Source organism: Montipora foliosa, chromosome 3, assembly GCF_036669935.1.
Source record: "Montipora foliosa isolate CH-2021 chromosome 3, ASM3666993v2, whole genome shotgun sequence".
Classification (NCBI taxonomy): domain Eukaryota; kingdom Metazoa; phylum Cnidaria; class Anthozoa; order Scleractinia; family Acroporidae; genus Montipora; species Montipora foliosa.
This window is the reverse complement of record NC_090871.1, coordinates 62986341-63013536: the sequence shown is the minus strand read 5'-3', so window position 1 is coordinate 63013536 and position 27196 is coordinate 62986341. Positions and strand designations below refer to the sequence as shown.

Sequence of the window (27196 nt, the reverse complement as noted above, 5' to 3'; positions counted from 1 at the left end):
GCATTGCTAGCGCTTGCTCTAGTGACCCTTGTGGGAACAATGCGTTCAGGGAGCACGTCATGTGATACACAAACAATATCATTGGTGGCCTTAAAGAAAAAGACCAAGTCCAAAAACTCATGCCAATAACAGATGGGTAGAATATCAATTGACAAGAGCCTGTCTCTATAGCTTTCCTCACATAGGAAGGGTAGATCTAAAATAAACTTTGAGGCGCGTCCAGCTGGACGCGTCTGATGCGTCTTATGAGGTCTATTGTTTGCGGAGACCACACTTGAGTGGCGTAGCCAAGAACAGGACGTACAATGGCTAAGTAGAGAGTTCTGCAGGTGCTTGAGCTTTGAACGTCCATCGCACATCTACGTATGAACCCCAGTAACTTGTTTGTCTTAGCGCACTGTTCAAGCGTGTGCTTTTTCCACGTTAAGTCGGAGCTAACATAGACTCTGAGGTCTTTCTCGTGATTGGTGACCTCTAGTGGCTTGTCATTTATCTTGTACTGGAACTCAACTGGATTGAACTTTTTTGTGATGTGCTGCTGGTTGCATTTCTTTTGGTTGAAAACCAAGCCTGAGGAGATAGACCAGGCCTCCAGTTTGTCTAGGTCGTTTTGTAGGAGGATAGCATCTTGGGTGGAGTCAACCCTCCGGTACAGCTTAGTGTCGTCAGCAAATGAGGCCACTTTCGAGTTCACCACAACATCAGGGAGGTTATTCACGTACAAGAGAAACAATATTGGGCCCAGAATGAAACCCCAGGGAACTCCTGACGTGACATCCATCTCAGGGGAACTGGTACCCAGTAGGGTAACCCGTTGTCTCCGGCCTAGCAAGTAAGACCGGAACCATGACAATAGGTTTCCAGAGATGAGGAAGTTGGTCTGGAGCTTGTCGAATGCTTTCAACATATCCATGTATATAATGTCTGTTTGCTTGCCAGCGTCCAGTAACGAGCCAATGTGATCATGTACTTCAAGAAGTTGGGTGGTGCAAGATTTACCTGAAGTGAAGCCATGTTGGATGCAGCTGATAAGGCAGAATATGTGGTCACATATTTTGCCCAGCACACAGCGTTCAAGAACCTTGAAGACTATTGAGAGGAGAGAGATTGTGCGGTAGTTATCTACGTATTGTTTTTCTCCTTTTTTGTGGACAGGGATGATATTCGCCAGTTTCCAGTCGTCCGGGAGCGTACCGCAGCAGAGAGACAGGTTAAACAGCTGAGCTAGTGATGGAGCTATTTGCGGCGCTGTTTGCTTGAGGAGACGTCAGGGGATGCCGTCCGGACCAGTAGCCTTGTTGGGATCAAGGGCTAGCAGAGCCTCCGATACATCCTCTGTGGTAAAGCTGACGTCGCAAAGGGCGTGGTCCAATGGTTCAGGCTCCGTTGGTGTCGGGTCTGGGTGGTCCTTGGTACTAAACATGGACGTAAAGTACTCGTTGAACATAGTAAAGGAGCTATGCAGTCTGTTGTGATGTGGTCTTCTTTCACTTTTTCAAGTGCTTTATTTGATATTCGATCTGCCATAAGGATGAAATAATGAACGTTTTCAATTTCCCCCACCACTTCTGTAATATTAGAAAAATACATGTATATTCCACCAGGTCTATTCTCACCTTACAATAACAGCCAATCTTGTAAGAGGCAGGGGGCCCAGAGCCCTGAAGTCTTTGATCTAGAACCTGTTTTTTCACTCGTGTCCAGAAATGCACGTACTGGTAATGGCAAAAATGGCAGATTTTCCAAAAGAAAACCACAACTGACAATCTTGGCAAATATGACGAAGTTTGCCAATTTTTTCACAGCTGTACATCCATTGCCATTTACATGTACACCACTCGGATGCTGAAGATTTGGCGATTTTGGCAAATTTGGTGATTCTTTGCCAATTTTGTTAAATTACTTTGAACATCCATTGCTATAAACGCCACTTGGGTGATTATTTGCTACATTTGCGGACATTTTGTCATTTTTGTTGTTCTGTGAATTATCCCTGTTTTTTGGTTTTTTTTTAACTCAGGATGGGTCTGTTATCTGGAACACTGAATGACTGAAAGAGTACAGTGTGAAATAGAGGTCTAGTAACTCTCATGCTGACTTGTGGTATTTTTACTTCCTAGATTCAGAATCAGAATGCACACTGGACGGAATAGAGGCCAGGTAAAGCATTTATTCATTAACTTTACTATCTACATTGTACCTCATGCCATTGAGCCAACCCTGCCGTCCAGATCTGGCTTTAAGGACTGTCAGCTCTCACCCCTAATGAGATGGATGCAGCTCTGGCCCATCGGGGACAAGTAATATTTTGGGTCTGGTAACCCAGCCTTGCGCACTGACACCACATACACTGTACACCTACAACAGTCTACATGTATTAATAGTGGTTTGACAGGAGTCTGTACTGATATGATGATTGTGTGACATTGAAAGAACATTCTAGATTGCTGACTAGTTACATGTAGTGGTAGAATGTTTAGGAATCAGTAGTTATTTGTAATTCTTAAGATTTGTGATATTAATTTATAGAGCGTTAATCACTTAGAATGTTCTAGAGAATTGCGTAGGGCAACCTATGTAAGAGAGTTGTGTGTGTTGTTGTTTTATTGCCTTTGTTAAGTAAGTGAGATAGCCATCCGGGAGAGATTGTAATGCAGACTATTTCATGACGTGAATTAAACGAGTAAGTTGAGTTAGCATTTATTGACGGAGCGACGAGTATCTACTTGAATGTAACAAGAGAATTACTGAGTCAGGCAATCTCCGTGCAACAAATGAGCCGTTCAATCCACAAACAGTGAATTTTTCATGTATTCAAAAATTATGACAAAACTTCTCAGGAAAATTCCTGTTCCTTTGCGCTCCCTCACAGTTGTTCTTAACTCAGGACTGTAAATTGTGTTTTATCGCATTTTAGGTCATTGGTTGCTTGCTATGTTACAGGTACATGTAGTTTCCTTTTAAGGCAACAAGTTGCATACACTTATTGCAATAATTAGTGTGGTTTTATTAAAATTTCAATTTCTAGGCTGCGAGCCTTGGAAAGAAGTTTTATCATAGAAAATGGAGAAACCTCCTCTGTTGTTGAAGACATAAAGCTCAAAGTTGATTCCTTTAAGGAAAAATTAGAGGTTTGTTACTGTAGCTCTACCGACTTCCCAGGTTGTTAATGGGGACATTAACAGTTTTTCAGTGAGTGATTAACCCATTGACTTCCAGGGGGTTCCCATTGAGGAGTAAACTTGTCTGGCGTTAGACAGAGAAAAATAGTAAGTCTGGCCGGTTTAGGCCGGTTTGGACGTCAAAGGGTTAATTATTTGAACTGTCTGTGTAGTAAAAAAAGATTGTTTTCTGAAGTCTCCTTTTATCAGTCACAGATTGTTTTCTGAATTCTCCTTTTATCAGAGATTTTATATGAGGCTGCATAAATTATAAATTAAAGGCAAATTAAAACAAGCCAAATGCAATGGTTTTGCTTGGGATATTTGGGGGAACTCCCGGGGCATTGCCATGTGCTTTCCTGGAGTTGCTTTTTTGCTTGCTTTCTTCTTTTCCCAGCCTCCCCATTTTGGAGTAAACAAAACATTCCACACACTGCAGGTTTTTCTCGGTGGTGTGTTGACAGTTGTCTGGGAGGTGAACTGTACAAATGTAGCTTGGTTGCTAATTGGTGCCCTTGCTGCTCTGAAGAGTGCTACAGTGTACCTCCTCTCTTGCTACATGTATCTTAACGTCACCAACTCTTCAGTACGTGGTAACTTGTGTAGTGTCTTTCCTTTTGTTACTGGTTAACTAATCTTCAGAAATTATGCAATATTCAAACTACTGTACTTCAAACTCTGAAAAAGATTTATAGGTAATTTATAGGGCACATTCGATTGACCCTATTCTGGAATAAGAATGTGTGGAGTGATGATTTAAAACAAGTTATGTGTGACGTTTTGCAGAAACAAGGACAATAAAGCTATGTTTGAAATAGCATTTTAGCAGATGTTTGACAATATTAATATGAATCTCTGCAAAGTCGAAGGATTTCTAACTTCTATTCCATGTATTCCTATTCCGGAATACGGTCAATCGAATGCGCCCATAAATTCCTTTCACCCCTATGTGGTTCCCAGGTTATAAGTACAGTCGAACCTTGATTATCCGAAGAGTTCAATTATCTGGACTTGCTTGTCTGGTCCCAGTTTTTTTTTTTTTTGAGCCATTATCAGTTCCTTGGTTGTCAGCAGTTATAGTAAAACCATAAAGTGGCAACCAAGGAACTACATGTAATAATGGCTCAATTCGTGTCGAATCTGGAAAAAAAAACCACACAGAAAGGAAGCGACCCACAATGGCAATAAGGTTATGTAGGCTTTTTAATTGAGATTTTTTTCGTAAAACTATCTTCTCAGGTCTTTTATCGGGATTCCCATAGAAATCCTTACATTTATGTTGGCTTTCCCACACAGTGAGCTTGGGGTGCCTGTGCTTGTTGCAGATAATTTATGGGCAACTGTTAATAGTTTTTCAAACAACCATTGTGTAATAATGCTTTATTCCTGCATGATTAAATTTTACTTTTCTCTGCCTTATTCAGTTTTGTTTTTGCCTCATTAATATTCATATTTCCAATTATCCGAAGTATTCAGCTCAGTCCCGACAAGTCCAGATAATCGAGGTTCTGTTGTAAAATATATTCTGGCATTAGACAGAGAATAAATCATAATAACCCTTCCCCCAGAAGGGCAAGAGTCAAACTATGATGTACATGTATTGCTGCAATACCAGATGATAAAAAAAAGGAGCTGTGCAGTCTGTTGTGATGTGGTCTCTTTTCACTTTGTCAAGTGCTAAATATTTGATATTCGACCTGCCATAAGGTTAAAATAATGAACATTTTTGTTCCACAGAGTGTTGAACACCTCAGTTGGCTTGGACTTTTCAAAGAGATGACAATGTATGTGATAATATTAAATTTTGTTGCCTTTCATAATATTTTGACATTAAGGCTTTGCAGTCAGCTGGCATTTTGGCACAACTGTGGGTACAAGATCTTACTAGTGACAGCATCCTGGACTCATCTTGGGTTAAGGCCCTCTATACCAGAATTAGCTCATGTTTGAGCCTTTTAATTAAATTACATGTGAGCTGTGAATATAGATTAGCTCATTGACACCCCAAACGCCCTAGGATGCCCACAGTTGATGAGTCTGGGTTTAGAAAGAGTAAAATCTGTTCAAGTCTCACTCTTAGGGGTCAATGGGTTAATATACATTTTATCCATTCACAGCTCAGGTAGGCCAGAGGTAGTCACGCAAATCCTCACTTGTTCTTCTTAGGCTTTTCATAACATGTAATAATAATAATAATATTGTTGTTGTTGTTGTTGTTGTTTTTGTTATTGAGAAGCGAGGCTCCACAAAAAAGAGTTCTTCAATATCCAAGTGATAAACAGACAAAATTAGTTCAAAGAACATATTATTAAGTTAAACCCTTTAATACTTGCAGGATTAAGAGTTCAAAGTGATTTGTCAATCAGTAACTGTTAATTTCCTAAGTGAAAAGTTTATTAAACAATTCAATACAAGGCAGCTGCCTAAAATGGGATTCTCATGCCAATGAAATAGTAGGCAAGGCTTCCAAACAACTGCATATAATTATTACGGGTGCTAAAGCGCAGTGGCAAACTTCAACATGATCTCCTTCGAGTTCACATTGCACTAATTAGGTCAGTACTGGAATACTGTTGCCCTGTGTGGCATTCCTCTCTCTCTGTCCAGCTCTCAGAAAAAATCGAGAGAGTGCAAAAACGTGCATTACGCATCATTTTTCCGGCCTCCCACTTCAAAGATGCTTTGAAGCTGTGCGGCTGCACGACTCTGTGTGCACAATGAGATCTCTTGTATGCGAAAACCTTTGAAAGGATCAAGGACACCAGGTCACGCCTTCACCATCTTATGCTACTGACTCAGGCGTGCGTTTGCGCGCACAACCGCTCTCAACGCTTTAACGATAGGCCATCACTTATGAAATGTAAAACAGAGCTTTTTAAGAAAAGTTTCTTCCCCCACATGTGCTTTAAAGCTCATGGTCTCTAGCTGGATATTTTCCAACATTATTAATTATCTGTAGTAAACTTTTCATCATATCGAAATTGTAGGCTGTAAATTTGGAGTAATTTAAAAATGTAAAAAATGTAAATTCAGAGTAACTTTAAAACGTAATGCCCAGTGCCCATCAAGTTGACAATCTGGGCCCGGTTGTTCAAAAGTCGATTAACGCTAACTCCAGATTAAAATTGAACCAAGGAATTTATTTCTCTACTCCCAAATGCTGTTGAATGCTGATATTCGGCAAAACTTTACATCAGAAGAACTCAATCTTGAAAAAAGAAATAAGCAAACAAAACTTTCACCAAAAAGTGGAAAACATGAAACAAAAGTTTACGTTAATCCTGGATTAAGTTAATCGACTTTCGAACAACCGGGCCCTGTAATTTTACTACAGTGTAGGTTTATTCTCATGTAATGTAATTACACAATTCGCATCATGCGCAGTGTTTTATAATAAAATGCTATTATTATTAAATTCATGCCCGTTAAATTGTGGAAAGTTGTGCCGCAAAGGAAACCTAGTACCTTAAAACCAAGTTTATTAAAATTAATTCTGGGCTCTTGAAAAAATGACTCGGGCTACTAACTTAATGTTGGAAGCCCAAAGGGGTCCTGGAAGACTTTCTTAGGCAGGAGCCTTGCCATAATCCTGTCTGTATTTAGAAATACTATGCAACACATGCTTGTTGTAAATTCATGATATACTTCTGTTGTAGTGGCACCTCTAAGAGACCCACATCTGAGAAGCACAGCTTACGCAGAATGACTTCTGGAGAGCTCAATTCTGTACTTGAAAAGTTCCAAAAATTCTCGTAAGTGCTTGAATCCCAATTTTTTGTGCTAAAAAATATGAATCTGGGAAGGGAGCATGGTGGATTACAGTAGCTTAGGTGCTACAACTTACAAATGAATAATAGTTATTGCAGGATCCATGGTGCAAGCGCTACTTGATGTTGGCAAGTTCAACTGGCCTTATTTTAGTACCAGTATTTCTTTGCTAAATAATAATGTCATTCTTGTTTCTTTCTTCAGGAATGCTGAACTTACAGAGCAAACAAGAAATCTTTTAAGAAAACCTTCATTTGATAATTGGTATGTACAGCAAATTTTCATTGATTTCCTCCTGACTCTTCTTGATTGAATTTCAGTTATTCTTTTGTAGAATTTTATTGCTTGTTGGTATTAGTGGTGTACGAGAATAATAATTATTGGTTACTGCTATTATTTGAAATATGACTTCCGTCTTTGATCCCTGAACCAACCCCTATTGACAAGTCAAATTGTCTGGAGTTGGCCTGCCCATGGAACGCGTTAAAGAGGAGATAGTTTTTGAATGAACCGAGATACCACACACAAGTGGCTGAATTGGTTGAGCATAGGGCTGCCATTCAGGAGGTCACTAGTTCCTATCCTAAGCGGATGTAAAAAAATGTATGTGAATGCTTTGTTCATAGTGGAAGTGCGCTTAGTTGTCAAGCTAGTTCACAGGCACCCCACTTTTGATAATCTGAAAGAAATAATTCAGACTTTATGGAAACATGATTAAGAACCCCAACTGGCAGGAGGCAACCAGTTGGGTGGCTTTTTACAAAGCATCAGTAGTAGAGTTGAATCCGGGACAACAGGAAACAAACCAGAGATTAAAACTGGGTTGGAACCTGGAGCAATCACACCCAAACCCAACGTCCTAACCACTGGACCACGGCTGCTCCTTACAATATAGATCAACACTTGGGATCTTAGAACAGGTGAGGAGAAAGTGCTGCCTTTACATTTTCATCTGAAAATTATTAGACTTTCAAGTCTTGAAGTTCTCAAATAAGGACTACAAACCATAGGCCCTGTCTCACAAATACATGTAACTTCCATGACTGTTCATAAGTTCCCTGTTCCCTGTGTTGTGGCTGCCCTACATGTATGCGAGTGTATGGGTGGTTATAGCAGGTCCATATCAGCTGAACAGCTGCCAGAACTTGGCTGGTCTTTCATATACCGCATCAGAAATAATTAAATGTCCGTAAAACAAGAACAAAGAGGAGAAAGAACAAAAGAAGGAAAAGAACAAAAGAAAGAAGAGCAAAGAACAAAGCAAACATAACAATACCTACCCTGTAATTAGCAAGGCCTAATCAGAATAACAATGGCTTTTTAGTCGGGTATAGATATGAAAGTCTACCCTTGGCTAAACAGTGCTCAAATAAAATAAATTAATAAATAGCAAACAAACCCTTTCACTTCTAAACCGTCACCAATTGACAAGTAAAGTCATCTGTGGTTAGACAGAGTAAAATTGGTAATTGTCATTGTTTTGAGGGAAAGGATTGTCATTTTAACATACAGTAGTTCATATGAGATTAAATTTTATATTCTTTTTCAGGCAATGGGAGGATCACGAGATGCTCTATTTGCTGCAACAGATGTATATAGATCTTAACTTAATAGAAAAATTCAACATTGAGGTATCTCATTTGAACAAGTTTTTTTCCTTTTGTTTAAATTCAGCGCCAGTAACAAGTAAAATCGTATGGCGTTAGACAGAGTAATCTCAGAACTGAAAGGATGGAAGGGGACTTAAGCCGATGATACACGGTTCAACATTTGTTGATCAACAAATATTGCAGCTCTTGTTCAACAGATGTTGAACAGTGTGTCGTGTCATGTTGAATGTTGAAATATCTGAAATATGCCATTCAACACGTTAATGTGCAACATTGTTCAACATTTGTGGAGCAAGATCTTGAACCGTGTATCATCGGCTTCAGTTTTTCAGTGGACCTAGATGTTAACCCGTTCATCCCTGAGCAGCCTTCATTAACGAGTAAAATACATGTACGCTGTAGTCTCACTCTTAGCACTGAAGGAGCAAAGCAGTTTTTGTTTTTTGACATACTTTGATGAGAAACTCAAATGAATACCGCACACCAGCGGGCTCAGTTGGTTGAGCATCGGGCTGTCGTGCGGGAGGTTAAGAGTTCGACTCCAGCCGGACCAACATTCAGGGTCTTAAAAAAACTGAGGAGAAAGTGCTGCCTTTGTTATGACATCTGAAGATAGTTAGACTTTCAAGTCTTCTCGGATAAGGACTGCAAACCGGAGGTCCCGTCTCATAGCCTTGGTAGTAGTTTGGCACGTTAAAGAACTCACTCACTTTTCGTACTCACTTCTCGAAAACAGTAGCGGACATTATCCCCGGTGTTGTGGTCTTACCTAATTTGGTCGAGGGCATCTTTCACTTCCTAAATAAATGGTAATCTGCTTAACAAGCAGCCTAGCCAAAAAAGTCCCCCACAAAAATCATTGTAAATTAGTTCTGAAAAGCCCCAAGGGGAGAGACTAATAACTTCACCTCACTGTTTTTTAGGACGGTGCCTACTAATTCAAAGGTATTTTTGCGAGGTTTACTGAATATGCGGGAAAAGGAGATCATAACAAGTGTTATTGAAATCCAAAAAGAAAATAGGGAGGAATCATGCATTTTTCGAAGATAATTGATCAACAATATTTGTAAAAAGCTTTAAAATACAAAGCACTGTATGGCGTTGTCTTCCAAATTGAGGCTTTATTATCTCTAAAAAATGCGTGGTTAGCCCCAATTTTCTTTTTGGATACCAAGAGTACTTGCTAACTTCTGCTTTCTCCGCATAGTTTTGAACCGCGCAAAAATATCGCTGTATTAATAAGCACCACCCATAGGAAATACGAGTATTTCGAGATGGGCAAAACCTATGCGCAATAACGATAGTAGGCACCGTCCTTAAAGTTGGCCAATAATGCATACATGTGTATTTTCATTTGTTTTTTTATTGTTGTTTTTGGTTCTTTATTGATTTTTTTTCTCAATTCTTGTTTTAGATACCCATTCTTCAGAACTTCCTGTTTGAAGTTTTTAGGAATTATAATGCTACGCCTTTTCACAATTTTAGACATGCCTTCTGTGTGACACAAATGGTAAGACTTGGTAAGATTAACCCTGAAATTCAAGTAATGAGAGATGTGTGCACTCTTATTTTTTGATAAAAGGCACAAAGTGTTGTCCTCTTAAGTTCGACCTCTCAACTTGAACATCACTTGTGTCAAGAACCCACTCACGCAGCATGAAGTGTTATCCTCTATACATTGTACCTTGACTTCTCCACTGGAATATCACTTTTGTCTAGACATGCTGTCTGAAATGTCGCTAAGTGTCTCACTAACTCTGCTCCTCACGTAACCATAACAGTTGTGAAACCCTCCACTGAAAAATAACACCAACACCGTGCCAAAACGAATTTATCATTTCAAGAAAAAATAATTTATTAATAATTTTATGTTGCGCTTTTTAACATACAATGATCAAAAGCCCATTACAGTACTAAAATATACTTAATATGTACATAAACCAAATTTGAGAATAATAAAGTAATTTAAGTGCTAAGGGCTAAAAGCTAACGTGAAAGGATATGTTTTAAGACAAGATTTAAAAGTTAAAGTAGAATTCAATATTGCGCAGGCTAGCACGGAGCGCGTTCCACAGTGGAAGCGCAGCTACACTAAAAGATCTTTCACCAAAAGGTTTTCCCTGCTGGATGTAACAGAATAGTGCCTGAATTAGAGCGCAATGAATAGCTTGCATGCTTTCTTATATTAAGTAAATCGCTAATATAAGGTGGTTCCTGACAGGGCTCGAAATTAATTTTTTTGCCCAGGTGCCAGCTGGCGACTAATGGGAAAAATTTGGTCGCCAGATCACAAACTTTGGTCGCCAACTTACTTAATATATGACTTACGTAAGAACATGATTTTAAATGTTACTTTGCATGCAAGGAAAGTCGTAATTATAAAACACCCAGGAAAAAAAAAACAGCACGAGAAAGACCTCTAAAGCCACTGTTGTTTTCGGCTTTTGTCTGTCGTTTGGTGATGGTGTTCTTTACGGTTATTTTAAATGGACCGAAGTACAGAACATTTTAAGTCCGTGTTTTCCGTAGCAAGGCAAACATGGGTCCTTAAACCTCTTCAAAACGTAGTTATTTATTCTCCTACGGCTTGCGTGGCAAGCAACTTACCTTTATTGCGAGTAAACACAATACTATTGCGGCTCCGCGGTTTCAGTAGCCTCTAGAATCAGAGGAACTTGGTTTCTTAAAGTATTTTCTACCAATATTTGTCTCCACCTATTTTACACCTTGTGTAGTCAATTTTGCAGGTGTCCGCTTTCTAACAGAGGGGACAAGTTCCCCAACCTACTTTCCGTTAAGGGTACAGGTTGCTTTTCGAATTCTTGTCATGACAAATTCTTGTCATGCTTTATTACTCTCTTATCTATCCTTTCCTCACTCACTCAGTATCAAGCTAGTTCCGAGGAGGTCCTTCGGTAATTTGGCTAAATCTCCGTCTCTAGCATTCACAACTGACCATGGATTTAAATTTTCAATTAACCTTCTGGCTGAATCTTTGTCGTCCGGCCGCAAAAAACTCACGTAACAGACAAGAAGCACATGGTGTTTAAGTGCGACCACGCGGTTATCGAAGTAGCGAAGTACATTTTGTGCTATTGATTTATAGTGTGTGAAACCGATTTTCTTGTAGTATTGAGACGTAAGTTTTTCGTGGGAAAGGGAAGGTGAGTCGTGTTCTCGCTACCAATTCCGAATGATTTCATCATATAAAGATTCAAATACAGAAGTTGTCTACTGTTTATCCTGGGTTAAAGACAAAATGTGATTCGCCAGTTGGCGACCAGTTCTGAAAATCTAGTCGCCAGCATTCAATTTTTGGTCGCATTGGCGACCAGTGAGTCGCAATTTCGAGCCCTGAATTCCATACCATTTGGTGCTTTAAAAATTAAAAGCAAAATTGTAAAAATGTATTCTGTAATTAACTGGCAACCCGTGAAATTCTTGCAAAACGGGCGTAATATGGTTATATTTGCGGCTTGAAGTTAGTAACCTAGCTGCTGCGTTCTGTACTCTCTACAGTTTAGTTATTTCACAACCTGGGAGTCCATAAAGAAGTCCAATGCAATAGTCAATTCTGCTAGTGACGAAATCATGCAGAACCATTTCTACATTGTAATTTCTCTCTCCTTAAAAATTTACTTATTCGCTTAATATTGTGGAGGCAGAAAAATGCTGCGCTACAAGACTTGGAAATAAAGCACAAAGTAATTCACGCGCTTTGACCATGGCTCTTATCAAAACTTAACTTAAGGGGGGAGGCATAGGATAGGCATAAGGAGGAGTGTGGCCCAGTGGGTAGGGCATTTGCCTTGATATATTGAGATTGCGGATACTAGACTCGTTTTGACCACCGGTTGGATTTGATCCTGGTAATCCCAGGTTCAACTTTTCAGCTGCACTTGTCATGTGAACTGCCAACTGAAGGTTTTGCCTCTGTTCCTTTGGGATTCTTAACAGTTGTTCTTCTGTTCTATTTACTTCATTGGCCCTGCATAGCCCTTATGGGGGAGTAGTCAAGAAAGTAAGTTGTAAGTATCTGTGTAAGCATGCAACGTGATGACTTAAAGTCCTCTGGAACACAAGAGATAGTGATAAGAAAGCTTAGTCGCTCTCAGTCATAATCCTTGACAAAGTCTAGCTTTTCAAGAAGAGCTCTAAATGCAGACCTGGTTTTGGCATGTTAGATCAATCCTCCTCTTCTCCGAGCCGCAGCCTCTGCACAAGAGCCTAGAGCTGTTAAAGTCATTCTGCAGAGATTTCTACTCTCAGAACACAAAACCAGTTAGCTCTAGATCTCCATTGTGTTTTGTATTTGTTCAGATGTACGGATTGATTTGGCTGACTCAAATGCCAAGTAATGTACAAGATTGCGACGTTCTGGTGATGTTGACATCAGCACTGTGTCATGATCTGGATCATCCTGGGTACAATAATGCTTACCAAGTGAGTAAAGCAAATGTTTGTAACCGCTGTTTGCGTTTTATTCCTATTGAAACTAAAATGGCCCAAGTCAAAGAACTGTTATGAGATCATCCATCAGCGGCATGGCCATGACACGTTGAAAACGGTACGAAGATATGAAAAAGATCTCTCCCGTATGAAGGTAGATTGTGGACAAAATGTTCGACTCGTCGTTTCGTTATGGCGTTTCATCGTTTCCGCACACCGATACTTCTAGTCGAGTCGTTGTTTTCCGAGTTCGACTCGTCGAATTGCCAGTTCGACTCGCCGTTTTCAGAAGTCGACTCATCGCTTCGGGAGTTCGTCTCGTCATCTTGTCAGTTCGATTCGTCGGCTGTCCTCTTCGACTCGTCGTTTTACGAGTTCGACTCGTCACCGACCACATCGGTTCGTCGTCGTTTGTCGTTTTGCCGTTTCGTCGTTTCGTCATGGCGTTTCATCGTTTCGATGTGTCGTTTCATCGTTTCGACTCGTCGACTCAGCAAGGCTATAATTCGACTTACATTACATGAACAGTTACTTGATTCCATGCACTTATACATGAAGTATTGATCCATAACTGCTCCCTACAAACTGCATTGCTTGATCGATGCTCGACTTTTCTGTGTGTCGATCAATCAATCAAGCTTATTTTTTCCATTTCGGTCAATAAATATGAATGCGTGGAGAAAAACTAAGGAATCTTTTATAGGCTTTTACAAATTTGTAGTCCCACTCCCCCTTTAAATGACCTCTACTACAAAATATCTGATTCGGTGTCTGGGAATTGGGATAAGCAAGTAATGACAGCTGTGTATTACATTTAAAGTGAAGTACTAATTAAATGGCAATAAGCAAATATTATTCTGATGGTAAAAACTGTTAAACCTGTTTTTTAAATATATTTTATACTGAAAAAGAGGGCTTGTTTAAAAATGGTGGAATAGCAGTTAACAATGTGTGATACGGTTAACCCATAAAATTATTGAGAGATAACCACCTTCAAGTCAGTGATTTTAGGCTAACCGAAGCGCTATTTTGGCTAACTGGGCGAAATGGTGAAATGGTAAAACGTCACTCCAGTTAGCCTAAACAACACTTTGATTAGCCTAAATAGCGCTTCGGTTAGCCCAAAAATCACTGACTCAAAGGTGGTTAGCTCTCAATAATTGTATGGGTTAGCCATATCACACATTGTCAACTGCCATTCCGCCATTTCGTGTTTTAAACACACCCCTGAAAAAGACTTTTATTTCATGTGAAATGGTGTTCCATATATCAATCACTTCATTTCTTATTGAGCAAACACCCAAATTTGCCCTATTACACTTTTTGGGTAGATTAGTAGACTTCCTTGTACAATGGTTATGAATTCAAGTATTTTCTAACCAGAAACCATTGAAATACACTGGGAATGAATTTGTTGAGGATAAGAAGACATGAAGAAACTGACATTGCCCCTCCCCCCTTAAACGTATTTATTTCCTTGCGAAGTATCATGACAAAAATAAATGCAGGAGGTTTGTTTTGTATTGTTTTATCTGTGTCTTATGCATACAACGTCATCGTCTCCCTTCAGCGGCGGTAACAATTTTGACCAAAGATTGAAACAGAAAGTGCTAACAAGAAAATCTCTAATTTTGTATAATCCAATAAATTCAGTTTTTTGAAAAAGTGTACAAGAGGGAACTTTATATGAGGAAAATGAAACAACTTTCAATGCCTTCTTTTGCAAAGACAATCCGATGATACATCAATGAATATCAACTCCACTTTGAAAAACACAATTCTCCCAATGCAGAATTGGACAATGTTAATAAAAATAACAGTTATGTAAGTGCGATTATTCCATTGTCATATTTAAAATTACAATGCTTACATTACATTCATGTGTATACCAGTGAACTGATATATTGGTTTGGCAAAATTTTAATACATGAGGCTGAATGCCAGCCCTCTATAAAGTGGCCACTTGGCATTTGCCCAATGAATCATGGCTGCTTAATAGTGGCTCAACATATTTCTTTTCTGTACTAGCAAGAGAACTATACTTCTTTATTCGCTACGCGATCCATCATGGCAGACTACGACAACATGCTCTCAATGATCATACAGGACACGTCTGACCAACAAACCCACAGGCCATAGGTTTGACTCTCAATAACTATAGGAGAAACTCAGATATTTTTCAATCCGCCGATTTCTATTTGAGATCCTTTCAGAGAGGGATGGCTATGTTGAAGTCGACACCCAGACTCAATTTCTTAATTTATAGTGCCTGATAAATTTCAATCATTATACCTCTAGTGTTGTTATGTTCCTTGTTTAAATCTTATCTGTAAAGGCTGGTTTTCACCAGCGCATAAGCATAAGCATAAGCCGACATACGCAGACCCAGTAAGATGTTGATAATTAGCGCCTTTTGTTTGTAAAATTTCCAACAAAAGGTGCTAATTGTCAGCATCTTACTGTCTCTGCATATGTCGGCTTATGCTTATGCACTAGCGAAAAATAGCATTAATTGTACTTGTAATAAACAGTTTTGTAAATCCTTTTTTTGTGTACATTGTATTTTGGTCTAGTACCTTATGTTGTCTAATATCACCATATCCTACCTTTCTGTTTTATTTGACTTTTTTGTAATTATGTAATTAATTTATTTATATAAATATTTAATTAGATCTTGATTGACTGGCCCTCCTAGACTAGCACTAGCTATCTGCGGGCTGGTCAATATGTTAAAATGTAAATTTAAAAGGAATAAAGATTGTTCTTGTTGTTTGTTGTTGAATTACACCACTTTTGTGAGCTCTTGGAAATAGCATTCAGCCTCATCTATAAATTTTGTCAAAACCAATATATATCAATTTTACCGGGGTATAGCATTAGAATTCCAAATATGACAATAGAAGAATTCATACTTACATAACATCATCCAATTCTGGGTCGGTTAGAAAACTGTGTTTTTCAAGGTGGAGTTGATATTCAATGATACGTCATCGAATGGTAGAAACACGGAAAAGTCAAGCAATATTTTTTTCTGCAGTTCTATTATTATTAAGGTATTGTTCAAAAGGTTGCATAGGACTAGATAGGGCACTGATAGGAATATCTATGCCTGGAAGAACCCTGCATCCTGTAAACTTGACAACCGCGTTTGTAATGAGTTGTCATCACCACCAAGAACAAGGTGTGTTACTAGATATCCAATCCCATTTCTGCTTTCATGAAAGCGATCATTCACGCGATTCAAGACGAATTCTCTTCAAAGAATCCATTTTTCAGTTGGTAGGGAGCAGTTATGGATCAATACTTCATGTATAAGTGCATGGAATCAAGTAACTGTTCATGTAATGTAAGTCGAATTATAGCCTTGCTGAGTCGACGAGTCGAAACGATGAAACGCCATGACGAAACGACGAAACGGCAAAACAACAAACGACGACGAACCGATGTGGTCGGTGACGAGTCGAACTCGCAAAACGACGAGTCGAAGAGGACAGCCGACGAATCGAACTGACAAGATGACGAGACGAACTCCCGAAGCGATGAGTCGACTTCTGAAAACGGCGAGTCGAACTGGCAATTCGACGAGTCGAACTCGGAAAACAACGACTCGACTAGAAGTATCGGTGTGCGGAAACGATGAAACGCCATAACGAAACGACGAGTCGAACATTTTGTCCACAATCTACCTTCATACTCCCGGTATAACAAAGTGGCACTCGACATTTTGAATTTAAATTTATCTGTAACTGAATAATAATCACTTCTGATGATGGATGTTGTAACATACGAAACGTTAAGTTTATAAAAGTTATGCATTTCAAGCAAATGTTTGTAACCGCTGTTTGCGTTTTATTCCAATTGAGTAAAGCGTTTTTCATCCAGGTGATCTGGTGACGTAATTTGGAGGACTGGGAAGAAAAATTTTAACGCCGTATCCCACGACCGCGCGCGGCCTTAGATGTTGTTTCCAAACTCCCTGCAGTATTTTCATCGCCAAAACTCAACAGATCATTCCGTGTCTACCACATTTCCTGTTACTGAATGAACATTCAAGTAGACCCGACGAGATCTAACCTCGCCTCTGCCATGTTGAATTCGAAAAGAAGGCCGCGCGTGGTTGTGGGATACGGCGTTAACATTTTTCTCCCCAGTCCTGCGAATTACGTCACCAGATCACCTGGATAACAGAGAGAGCTAGCATCACGTTTAGGTGAAACGGCACTGAAACGTCGGCTTTCCGTTTCACGTTTCACGTAAAATGGAGTGAAGCTTGTCACTTAAGCTTCGCGTGATACACGGCAACTTGGAATTGGAGTATTTGGTTGACAAAAAACAAAAACTCGGGGTCTTTTTAAACATTGTTTGTAGAAAAAGACGCTACGTAAAAAATGAAAATAAAAAAAAAAGTGATGAAATATACAATTTTCTGTCAGATTTTGCGAGTTTCGATGAAGCTGTTTTGTGAGTCAACGTGAGTTCATGAAGAAAACTGCGGCAATGAGTCATGACAATCAGGCTACAACCATGAAATCTAAATATTCATTGTTTGACTTACCGGACCATGGTTTTTGGGTTCTTTTTTTCCACAAGCAACTTGTTATGTAGAAGAAAAACGCGAAGAAAATTCCACGTATCCGGCAAACGCGAAAATGCCAACTTTCACGTGGAAACGGCAAACCGCGAAAAATGGCGGGAAAATCGTGGTCACGTGGTCCCGTTGCTCTTCCCGTTTTCCGTTAACGTGATGCTAATCTCTCTGATAATTGGTTTAAACGTTTCTGGGTTTGGAGGGCTCGTTGTCGTTTCTCTTCGCGAAAACCAGGGTGCAATATATCAGTATGTAGTACCCGTCGTCGTGTTTTGGCCGTTGTCGTTTATCGAGGCTCAGCTTGCAAATGCGAAAAGATGAAAAATAAGAGAATTTAACGGTGTTTGTTTTAGACAATTATACATAGCCCTGGTTAGCTACTGAATTGATATTTTCTTGCGTAAGCGTACATGACCGCATGCGAAAACTGTTTTAATCATGGATACGTTTTGCCAAAACACGCCTTTTTGTGCTTTTGCGTTTGAGGCAGTGAAAAAACCGAGCCTTACAGTTCTCGAATAATCACCTACTAGTTGAAGAGCCAAGTTTTCGTCTTTATCGTTTCTTTTAGGTAAATGCGAGAACAGAACTTGCCATAAGATATAACGACATCTCGCCCCTGGAAAACCATCACTGTGCTGTGGCGTTTGATATCATTTCCCAGGTAGGTGATAACGCGCGGAAGAATTGTCCCACACACCGTAAACTTTAACGTTTACAACATCAAGCCAATCTTTTAAGTAAGAGGTCGTGGCTTCAAATCCTAACCACAGGAACAGTTTAATGCGAAAAAGTACCGCGCTTTCTTCAATAACTGGAAATTGAGATACACAAGAACTAAATCAGTTCTAAACAAATTTGCGTGTTGTGCATTGTGTTCTGTAACCTGTACTTCTCTTTTTCTGTGCACAGCCCCAGTGTGACATTCTCAAAAATGTTAGCCGAGATGTCTTTAGGACATTTCGTGAAGGAATGATCAAGTGAGTGCTGGAAAGCGGGAGAGGCCTGACTTGAAGGGGCTATGTCACGGAAACTAATGTAATTTTATGACAATAGCCGTCTAAAACTGTTGAAAAACATAAAAGCAATACAGCAAAAGGAAAGAGAAGCATGGATAGACACAAATGGACAAGATTGAAACGGATTGCATTTGGGTAATCTTGAAAAAAAGTCGGCTCAATGTTTTTCAAGTTTGGCAAATCACGCTTGTGGCAAGAGTCTTTGTTGCTGAGAATCATCTTGTTTGTGATGAAACGACAATTTTATCAGTAGAGCAACTCCACATTACTGTTTTCGAGTTTTAAACTCGTGATTAACTAAAGATTAGATTTCCCCCAAAGACTCTAAAATAACGTGACATAGCCCCTTTAACACTCTGGAATCTCTTTATTTAACATAATGTTTAAAGCTAACGTGAAATTTGCGTTTTTCAAGAAATCATGGCAAAGAAACTTGTCTTATTTTAGCAATTACAGATTTTTTTACCATCGCGCGCGGTGCGATTGGGCGCGTCGCGAATCGCGTCGCGAATCGCTTCGCGCGCGAGGGTGGTAACTTACAGTAAGCCGTCCTCACATTAGGTCTCGATTGTGATCAAATTATAATCGAATTAGGGTTAGTGTTAGGGTTCACATCAACTAATTACAGTTCCTGATTATAACTGGATTATAATTACTTCAAACAACCTCAATGGGGTTGTTTGAAGTAATTACAGTGGGTAATTGAACAGAATGGCGAACACGTGGTGGTATGAGCAGACGAAACTTCTAATCGCTTTATGGAGCGAAGATTTGAAGATTTGGATTTGTCATCTTCTGTTCTCAGAAGCTATCCTTGGTTCTCTCCTCGCCTCAAGCATGGTGATGATGATCGTGGCAGCCACGCGATGCGGCGCCATTTTGTCTCACACTGGGGTGTTACCCTCTTGTATTTGAATGTTCGCAGATGTGAACAGAACCATAATTGAATAAAATTGGATGGAGTATGATAGCCTGAATTATACTACCGTTGATGATAATTAACGTTGAGTGTGAACACGGCTTTACTTTTGAGCGATACTGTAACTTCTCAGAAGAAAGAGACTTGTTTCACGGTTAATCAGAACTATTAATTGGTGCATTAACTGCCTTATTTTTCACTAATTATTGTGTCGGGTTGTAATCGGACAGTTACATCAGCCAATCATATTAAGTGCACTCAGCTTAATCCACCAATCACAGAATTTATCACAATAACCATAGCAACAACCACCTACCCTACCAAACTGGGGATTTTCCAAAATGAACGAATTTGTAACACTAGACAGTGAAAAAGGAATGCATTTGTTTTCTCTGAAATTGTAATCGTTATGATTAATTGGTAACAGGATTAATTGGTAATATGATTACAGACCGAATTGGACAAAACGAAGTCCTATTACCATTATGAATGACATGAAAAGCCCATTATTATTTCAGCTTAGTTTTCTCTTTTTGGTGGTAACACACAGGAAGTCAGCCCAATTCAAATTGGTTTCATTGAATTTGAGCAAACAGCCACTTTTCAGCGCGACGTTTCAGTGACGTTTTCGGTAGTCCACTTGTAGCCGTACCTACCCCACTCTTCCCGATTCTCCTCTCTCTGTGGACCGAGGTTTCGACGACAATCTAGAACAGAGTCACCTTCTGGCGCTATGAAGTCAAACTTAAAGGTCAATTTTTTTGTGTTCTCGTTCGAAACGTCAAGTCTTTCTCATCAAGAGTTGCCTGCGTTGTTCTTGTCTGGATGAGCTTACTTTATCAAGATTTAACAAATTGAAAGAGGTTCAGCGATGTCTGTACGAATATCGTTGTCGATAAGAGTACAGACAAGGGTGAACCACTTTCGATTTGTTTTTTACCACAATATTCAATGCCAAAGAAAGTGTTATTTCACAGCGTGACCAAAATCATGACACAAAGAAGAGCAAGCGTTGTCTATAACGTTTTGTCAATAAGGGGATAACATGACTTTTTTCGGGAATATTGTTTTTTGCGTCTTCGCGCTCGGGCCGCAAATGACACTACAAAGGCGCAAATAAACAATATTCCCGAAAAAGTCATGTCATTATCATTATTATCAATAAACAAGGCCAAAGTTTTAATAATACAATCTAAGGGAATAACGAATTCAAAGTCACTTCAAATCATCATGTAAGTGTTGATTGAACAAGCTATTAAAGAATCAACTCAGTCCAGTGAACTTATTTAAAATTACCGAAAAAATGCGTAAAATCGTCTATAAATCATAGGCATATCACAAAGTTGAAGCAAGAACCAATCAGCTGTAGGGCTGATAATGCATTAGCAGCCCGCTGTCAGTCTTTTGCGGTCCGCTGAGCGTGTTTTGAAGAGGCCGATTTTCTATTTGGCCGCGTATATTGATAATAATATGATTTGGTTTATTTCCCAAAATGAGCGTTCCTGATTGGCTATTACATTGCGTGACAAATTGATGCAAGCAGCCTTGCCTAGACTCCTATCGACAACGGCAAATTAGCCCAATCAGACTGCGAAATTACAAGCAATTGTGGTAAAAATTTTAATGCTCATAAGCTCTTTCTCTGTGTTCTTCAGATGTATTTTGTCGACTGACATGGCAAGGCACAACGAGATCCTCAACAAATTCAAAGACATTTTGGCTGACGGATTTAGCTTTGAGAACGAGGCTCACAAGTCCATGGTGAGTGGAACTTCCACGTAAGGAAGCTGATACCGTCTTATGTAAAAATAACAACGTGTCGTTGATGCTGTAATGGGAAAGGCCTGGTTTTTTCTCCTCAAACGCTAATTGCTTGATTGCTCTCACGTGATGAGACGGCCATGTTCGTGCCTAAACAATAAAAAAATGTGGCTCAAGTTTTGCATAATAATAGAGTCAAATTCCCAAAAGACTTTTTCGCTATTGCTCTTTCCACCAAGATGGCTGCCGTGACGTCAGGTGTAATGAAAGAATACACCTTATTCCAAAATGGCCGTCATTTTAGTATTCTTTTGTTTCTATTTTGTGAAAATCATCGTCGCTTCGGCAGAATTTTGTCGCTGCGATCAGTTGCACGAAAACCAGTTTTCAATTCGTGCGACTGATCGCAGCGATTAAAATTAGCGAAAGCAGCGTCAACGTTGTCGCACCGTGTGTAAACTTCCGGCAACAAGTGGTTTGCGACGAAATATATATGAACCAATGAGCGAGCGTCATATGGTCCGCCATATTGAATTGAAAACTAGTTTACATTTCCCCTCATACGAGATCACTGCGCGTACACGGAACGGGCGTTGATCGACGATCGAGCACAAGCGTTTGTGGGACAGCGGTCGAGGAGTGTAACACGTCTTGTAAGCTACATGTTTTACCAATCCAGAAACAAACGAAAACATTCATTAAAGCTAACCTTACGCCTAAAATTAAAACTCTTGTTTAGGTCTAATTAGGCCTAAGGGTAGCTTTAATGAATGTGTAGGTTCGTTTCTGTATTGATAAAACACGTAGCTTCCAAGACGTGCTACACTTCTCGACCGCGGTCCCATAAACGCGTGTTCTCGATCCTCGATCGACGCCTTCGATATAGCTTCACCCGCACCGAACAGGCGTGGTGTCGCAGCGGCTCGTTTTGCAAGTGGTACACACGGAGCGACTTGTCGCAGAGACCTGCCGCTGCGACTTGTCGCTTAGTGTGTCTCGGCCGATAAACTCCCTAATTTGTTCATGAAGACTCTGATGAAGAGGGTTACTTAAAAAGTCAGAGGTGAAATTACAGAATAGACCTTTTTACCGATACGTTGGCCATTTTGATTTCTATTGTTTCGAAAGACGTTATGGGATGCTCAGGGGGCAAATTAATATGTATTTGCCCCCTGGGCATCCCATAATAGATATTCGAAACAATAGAAATCAAAATGGCCGCCGTATCGGTAGAAGGTCTATTAGTTGTCTGAAATCCCGGGCCATGCATTAGAGGTTTGCCCTTGTAACTACCGCGGCTGCAGCCTGGGACTGAATACCAGGCCTCTCGTGAAGCTTTGTTGACTCAAAGGTTGATTACAGGTGTTGAGACCGTTTGGCAACCCCAGCAGTCAACATCATTCAACAAAATCGAACGGATGTTCAAGCAAATGTTGAAGCCGTACTGCGATTATTTCTCAAAATCGGGGAGTCAGTAGTGCTTAAGGCCTTCCAAAACGAACCGAGGTTAAGTTTTCTTAAATGGTTTGAACCCATGAGTCATATCATATTTAAGTAAAGTACGATCGTCCGGGTGAGTGTAGTCCTGTAAAGGGTTTTTTTTGTGGTGACATTAGGGAGCTTAAGCACGCGCGTTTTTAAGAGGCGGACGGCAACCGGAAGAGGACATTTCGCGTGCCAGGACAGTGGTGTCTCCCAGATTTTTATACCAATCATCTCTAATGGAGAAAATATATTTAGCAATATAAACGTGGTTGTGTAGCGACAAGTTAAAAGGGGAAACGGGTGACTTCCGGTTGCCGTCTGCGTCCGCCTCAAAAATTGACTGACGTTTCGACATCCTGAGAAGAAGTCATCTTCAGAGTCAAATTGTAATTCCCTACACAGAGATTTTACTAAATACTACTGCAATTAAAACGTTTTGTGCCGTTGTAGACTGTTGTGTCTTCACTTTTCAGCTGATGCAGATCATGATAAAGGTTTCTGATGTTTCAAATGAAGCGAGACCAATGGAAGTCGCAGAGCCCTGGCTGGATTGCCTCTTGCAAGAGTTTTTCATTCAGGTTACTATTTTACAACTACTAGAAACATGTTGTTGCTATTTGCAACAAAAGCCTTCCTTTTAGAAATGCGCAAAAGTTTGAACTCTCAAAGGCGTGCAGCATGCCTCACGGGAAATCCTAATGCACGAACTGAGCGTGCTAAATGTAAAATTCTCACGTGGCATTAAATTGCGCTACTCGCGAAGGCGAGTCTGTGCCTGCCTCTTCGATATTAGGAAGCTTTAAGCACGCGCGTTTTTGAGACGCGGACGGCAACCGGAAGTGAGCTGTTTTTACGCAACCACATTTTACATTGCTAAGTATCGTTTCTTAATGAGAGATGAAAATTATAAAAATCTGGGGGGCACCACTGTCCTTGCACGCGAAATGTTTTCTTCCGGTTGCCGTCCGCATCAAAAAACCGCGCGTGCTCAAGCTCCCCATTTTTTGGGGGGAGGTGGGTGGCTTTTCTCGGTGTTAAGTTATGCAACTGGCGAGAAGTTGGTCAAACCTGTGTAGTCATGTCGTCATGTTTCTGTCCTTAGACAAAAAATATCTTTTGTTTCCATTGAAAAGCGTGGCTGCTGATCAGGTGATTGAACACCGAGATTTATTGTCAAGATCAGCAAAATTTGCGAGTGAAGGAAAAAAAACAAGTCACCTTTGTCAAGCGCAGGGAAACATGTCGCCAGTTATCAGCTGGTGTCAGGTTGTTTTTCCGGTTAAAATGTAACATTTTATTGTTTTTAGAGTGACGTAGAAAAGCTGGAGGGATTACCCGTTGCTCCATTTATGGATAGAGACAAGGTTAGTTCTCTTTCCCGTTATAATCATCCCGACAGTGGGGCTTTCAATTTGAATTCGGACCTCCCGATGGTGTTTCGGGCTCGAAAAGCCATTTACGAAATTGCCCGGCATCCGCTTGTCTTGATAAGCTGGTCTTTCACATGTTTTCAAGATATCAGAAAACGAAATGATTCTTAAGTTTGATGACCTAAAATCTCTTCGTTCTTAAGATACAGAGGGAATTTTGACACCCGAAAAAAGCCCGAAAATTTGCGGGACTTTCGAGAAACGGGTGGACCCTCGGGAACCAAAACCAACGAAATATCCTTGACCAATCAAATGACCCAATAACAATGCAAGGCAGAGACACGCTGGCGGCTTCTAAGCGCGGGAAAAGGTGTGCGAGCAGCTCACATTGGGTTTGGCAGTGAGCTGTAGAGGGCAGTAGGGCAGGCACAGTCTTGAGATCTCTCTCCCTCCTTCCGCCAAATTCTCCCGGATTCGATTCCTGGATTCGGCATCACATGTGGGTTGGTTCTGGGGGTAGATGACTCTGCTTCCAGAGGCCTTCTCCAGATGCTCCGGCTATCCCCTCTCTTAAAAAATCAACGTGTCAGTTGCCGTGCGTAAATTTAATTTCAATTGATTTTCTAACTTCTCAATAACGTGCAATCCTGGTCAAAAGACTTTAGGACACTTGTCAAATTCGGACGAAAAGTAGAGAATTTACTGTGCATGCTTCCATCGTTCTATGAGCAACGCGTGTTTTTCTTTCGCTGCCTTTTTCGCGCCCCCTTTTCACCAAACACTGATGAAACATTCGAGCGACCGTGAAAATCAAATCAACATTGTAATGGGGGGGGGGGAAGCGGGAATTGTCCTAACAGTTTTTACCAGGATTGTCGTTACGAATTGTGCAAGAACAAAAGAACAGAGTCGAGGTTCGAGGAAAAAATTCGATCATTGTTTTGTTAAAAATAAAGGAAAATTCAAATTCTTCCACTGAATACTCTGTCACCTGTACGAGATCGAGACCTAAAAAAGGGATTTTTGTGTGAGGATTTAAAGCCTATTTGTAAGCTAAGTAGTGCAAAACGAATGTTATCGCTAAGTGAATACTATTTGAAACTCGCTTGAAAAATTGGCTTTGAATTGGTCCTTATTTGCAGATATTATTTCAAGTTTTCATTTCCACAGGTCACGAAACCTTCAGCGCAGATTGGCTTCATTCAGTTTGTCCTAATACCTCTTTTTGAAGCTCTCGAACAGCTGTTTCCTGTTCTTGAGGTGTGTTCAGTTATCATTTAGACAATATTCTTTATTTTGTATGCGTAGCTCATTTAGTGAATGGGTGGTATTCGTATTCAGAGCTAAAGGTCACCACTTGGTAGACCCAAAAGGGAGTTTAAGACGCGCCGACGGCCGCGGTATTGACTTTGCCACAACCATATCTGGTAAATCACGTGACTGACAGAAAATGCCTAAAAACTCAGTGAGTCAACTATGTTTTTCACAAATGCTTAACGCAACACTTTGAGAACATCTTAACAAAATCTGTAGCATGAATTTTTAAAAAAGTTATTTCTAAAAAAAAATTATGATGTCATATGGCCCTCCTTTGATACACTTTTCAAAATATCAGTTACATTTTTTTTGTCCAAATATAAATTCCATGCTACAGTATATGAAAAATGATGAGACGGTTCCCATCCGGTGAAAAAATGGCCTCTTCCTTTCGTTTCCTGAGAGTTTTTTCATGTTTTTCACTGAAACGCGCGACAGAGAACTGGGACTAGTTATGCACTTTCTGATTGAAGTGATGTCAGATTTCTATTGAAAAAGTGACTTTAAAAAATCATCCATGCAACCTTTTCGTAGGGCTCTTGACTAAAAAAGCTTCCGGTTAGGCTTAGCAATCATTGTCTTTCTGTAGTTAAGTGCCACACCTGTTAAAATGTCTCTACTTTGACTTATTTTCTAAATGTTGAGCGTCCGTTGATACTCGGAGACGACGGAGCTACAGTTGAAAAATGACTTAACCATTGACCCTTTCAGGAACCACTTGTAGCGCCAGTTCGGAAAGCTTTAAGTTATTACACCCACATGGGCAAGACAATGGGGCAGGAACTAAAGAAAGAACGAGAGAAGAAACACTCGAGAGAGGAAAACCAAGAAAAGGTCAGATCTTAACAATACCCTAAGGCATAGCTTAGCCCGACTAAGCGAGCGAATCTTAAGCTACTAGAAACGTAAGGGGAACCTCCTTTCCGAGTAGTGAATAATTTCAAACCGATCAAAATAATGTTTGCAATCAAATTTGATCGACAGTTTCCTTCAAAAGTGTTTGTACCGGAAAAAATAATTTTAGAATCACTTAATTTCACTTTCCAATTTCCCAGACGCCGCCATCTTGAATAATTGTGACGTGTAATGGTTGCCATTATAGACGGAATGCATAAATGGCGGCCAAAAATGTATTCTTTTGTTTATGTGCTAATTAGACTAACCAGCCTCGATCTCAAGAAACATTTCTTTTGTATTTTGTCCATGCAAACGAGGCTAGTGAGTCCAATTAGCACATAAATAAAAGAATATTTTTTGGCCGCCATTTATGCATTCGGTCTATTGTTTTCACGCAAAGAGCTTTAATTTTGTAACAATAGGGCAAACCACGACACGTCACAATTATCCAAGATGGCGGCGCTCGGCAAATTTGGAAACCAAAACAGGCGTTTTTGAATTTCATTTATTTTGGACACGAATGCTTTCATTGCAAAAAGTTCGAACAATTTTTATTGTGAACATTATGTTCTGTGGTTTAAAGTTATTGTCTTGTTTTATTGGAGGTTCCCTTTAAATTCCAGCTTCCTTACTGATTAAACCGAGCTTCCACAGGATTCTTAGCCTTTAAGTTTGACTTGGACTTTTTGTTTTCCCTCTTCATAACATTACATTGTTCAGACTTTTTGGACGGTCAAAATTCAAACTTCAGTTGGTATTTAATTGCGGATTAGTTTTAACTAATCCAATATTGTTTCAAATCTCTGAGACTCCGAGAAGCCTGAAGTACGGACTCGAAGTTCTCTACTCTAG

The 27196-nt window shown here is 39.9% G+C and overlaps 1 protein-coding gene across 1 annotated transcript in view; it reads left to right on the top strand.

The window, feature by feature from the left end:
• LOC137997909 (high affinity cGMP-specific 3',5'-cyclic phosphodiesterase 9A-like) overlaps positions 1–27196 on the top strand; it is a 38421-nt gene that overhangs the window by 3530 nt on the left and 7695 nt on the right. Inside the window, exons 3-17 of the mRNA XM_068844233.1 lie at positions 2121–2160; positions 3029–3131; positions 4899–4945; positions 6818–6913; positions 7134–7193; positions 8479–8560; positions 9954–10049; positions 12860–12982; positions 18148–18240; positions 18489–18556; positions 21170–21275; positions 23234–23338; positions 24068–24124; positions 25301–25390; positions 26159–26281. Coding sequence (XP_068700334.1) covers positions 2121–2160; positions 3029–3131; positions 4899–4945; positions 6818–6913; positions 7134–7193; positions 8479–8560; positions 9954–10049; positions 12860–12982; positions 18148–18240; positions 18489–18556; positions 21170–21275; positions 23234–23338; positions 24068–24124; positions 25301–25390; positions 26159–26281 — 1289 coding nt within the window. The remainder of the gene's footprint in view (positions 1–2120; positions 2161–3028; positions 3132–4898; positions 4946–6817; positions 6914–7133; positions 7194–8478; positions 8561–9953; positions 10050–12859; positions 12983–18147; positions 18241–18488; positions 18557–21169; positions 21276–23233; positions 23339–24067; positions 24125–25300; positions 25391–26158; positions 26282–27196) is intronic.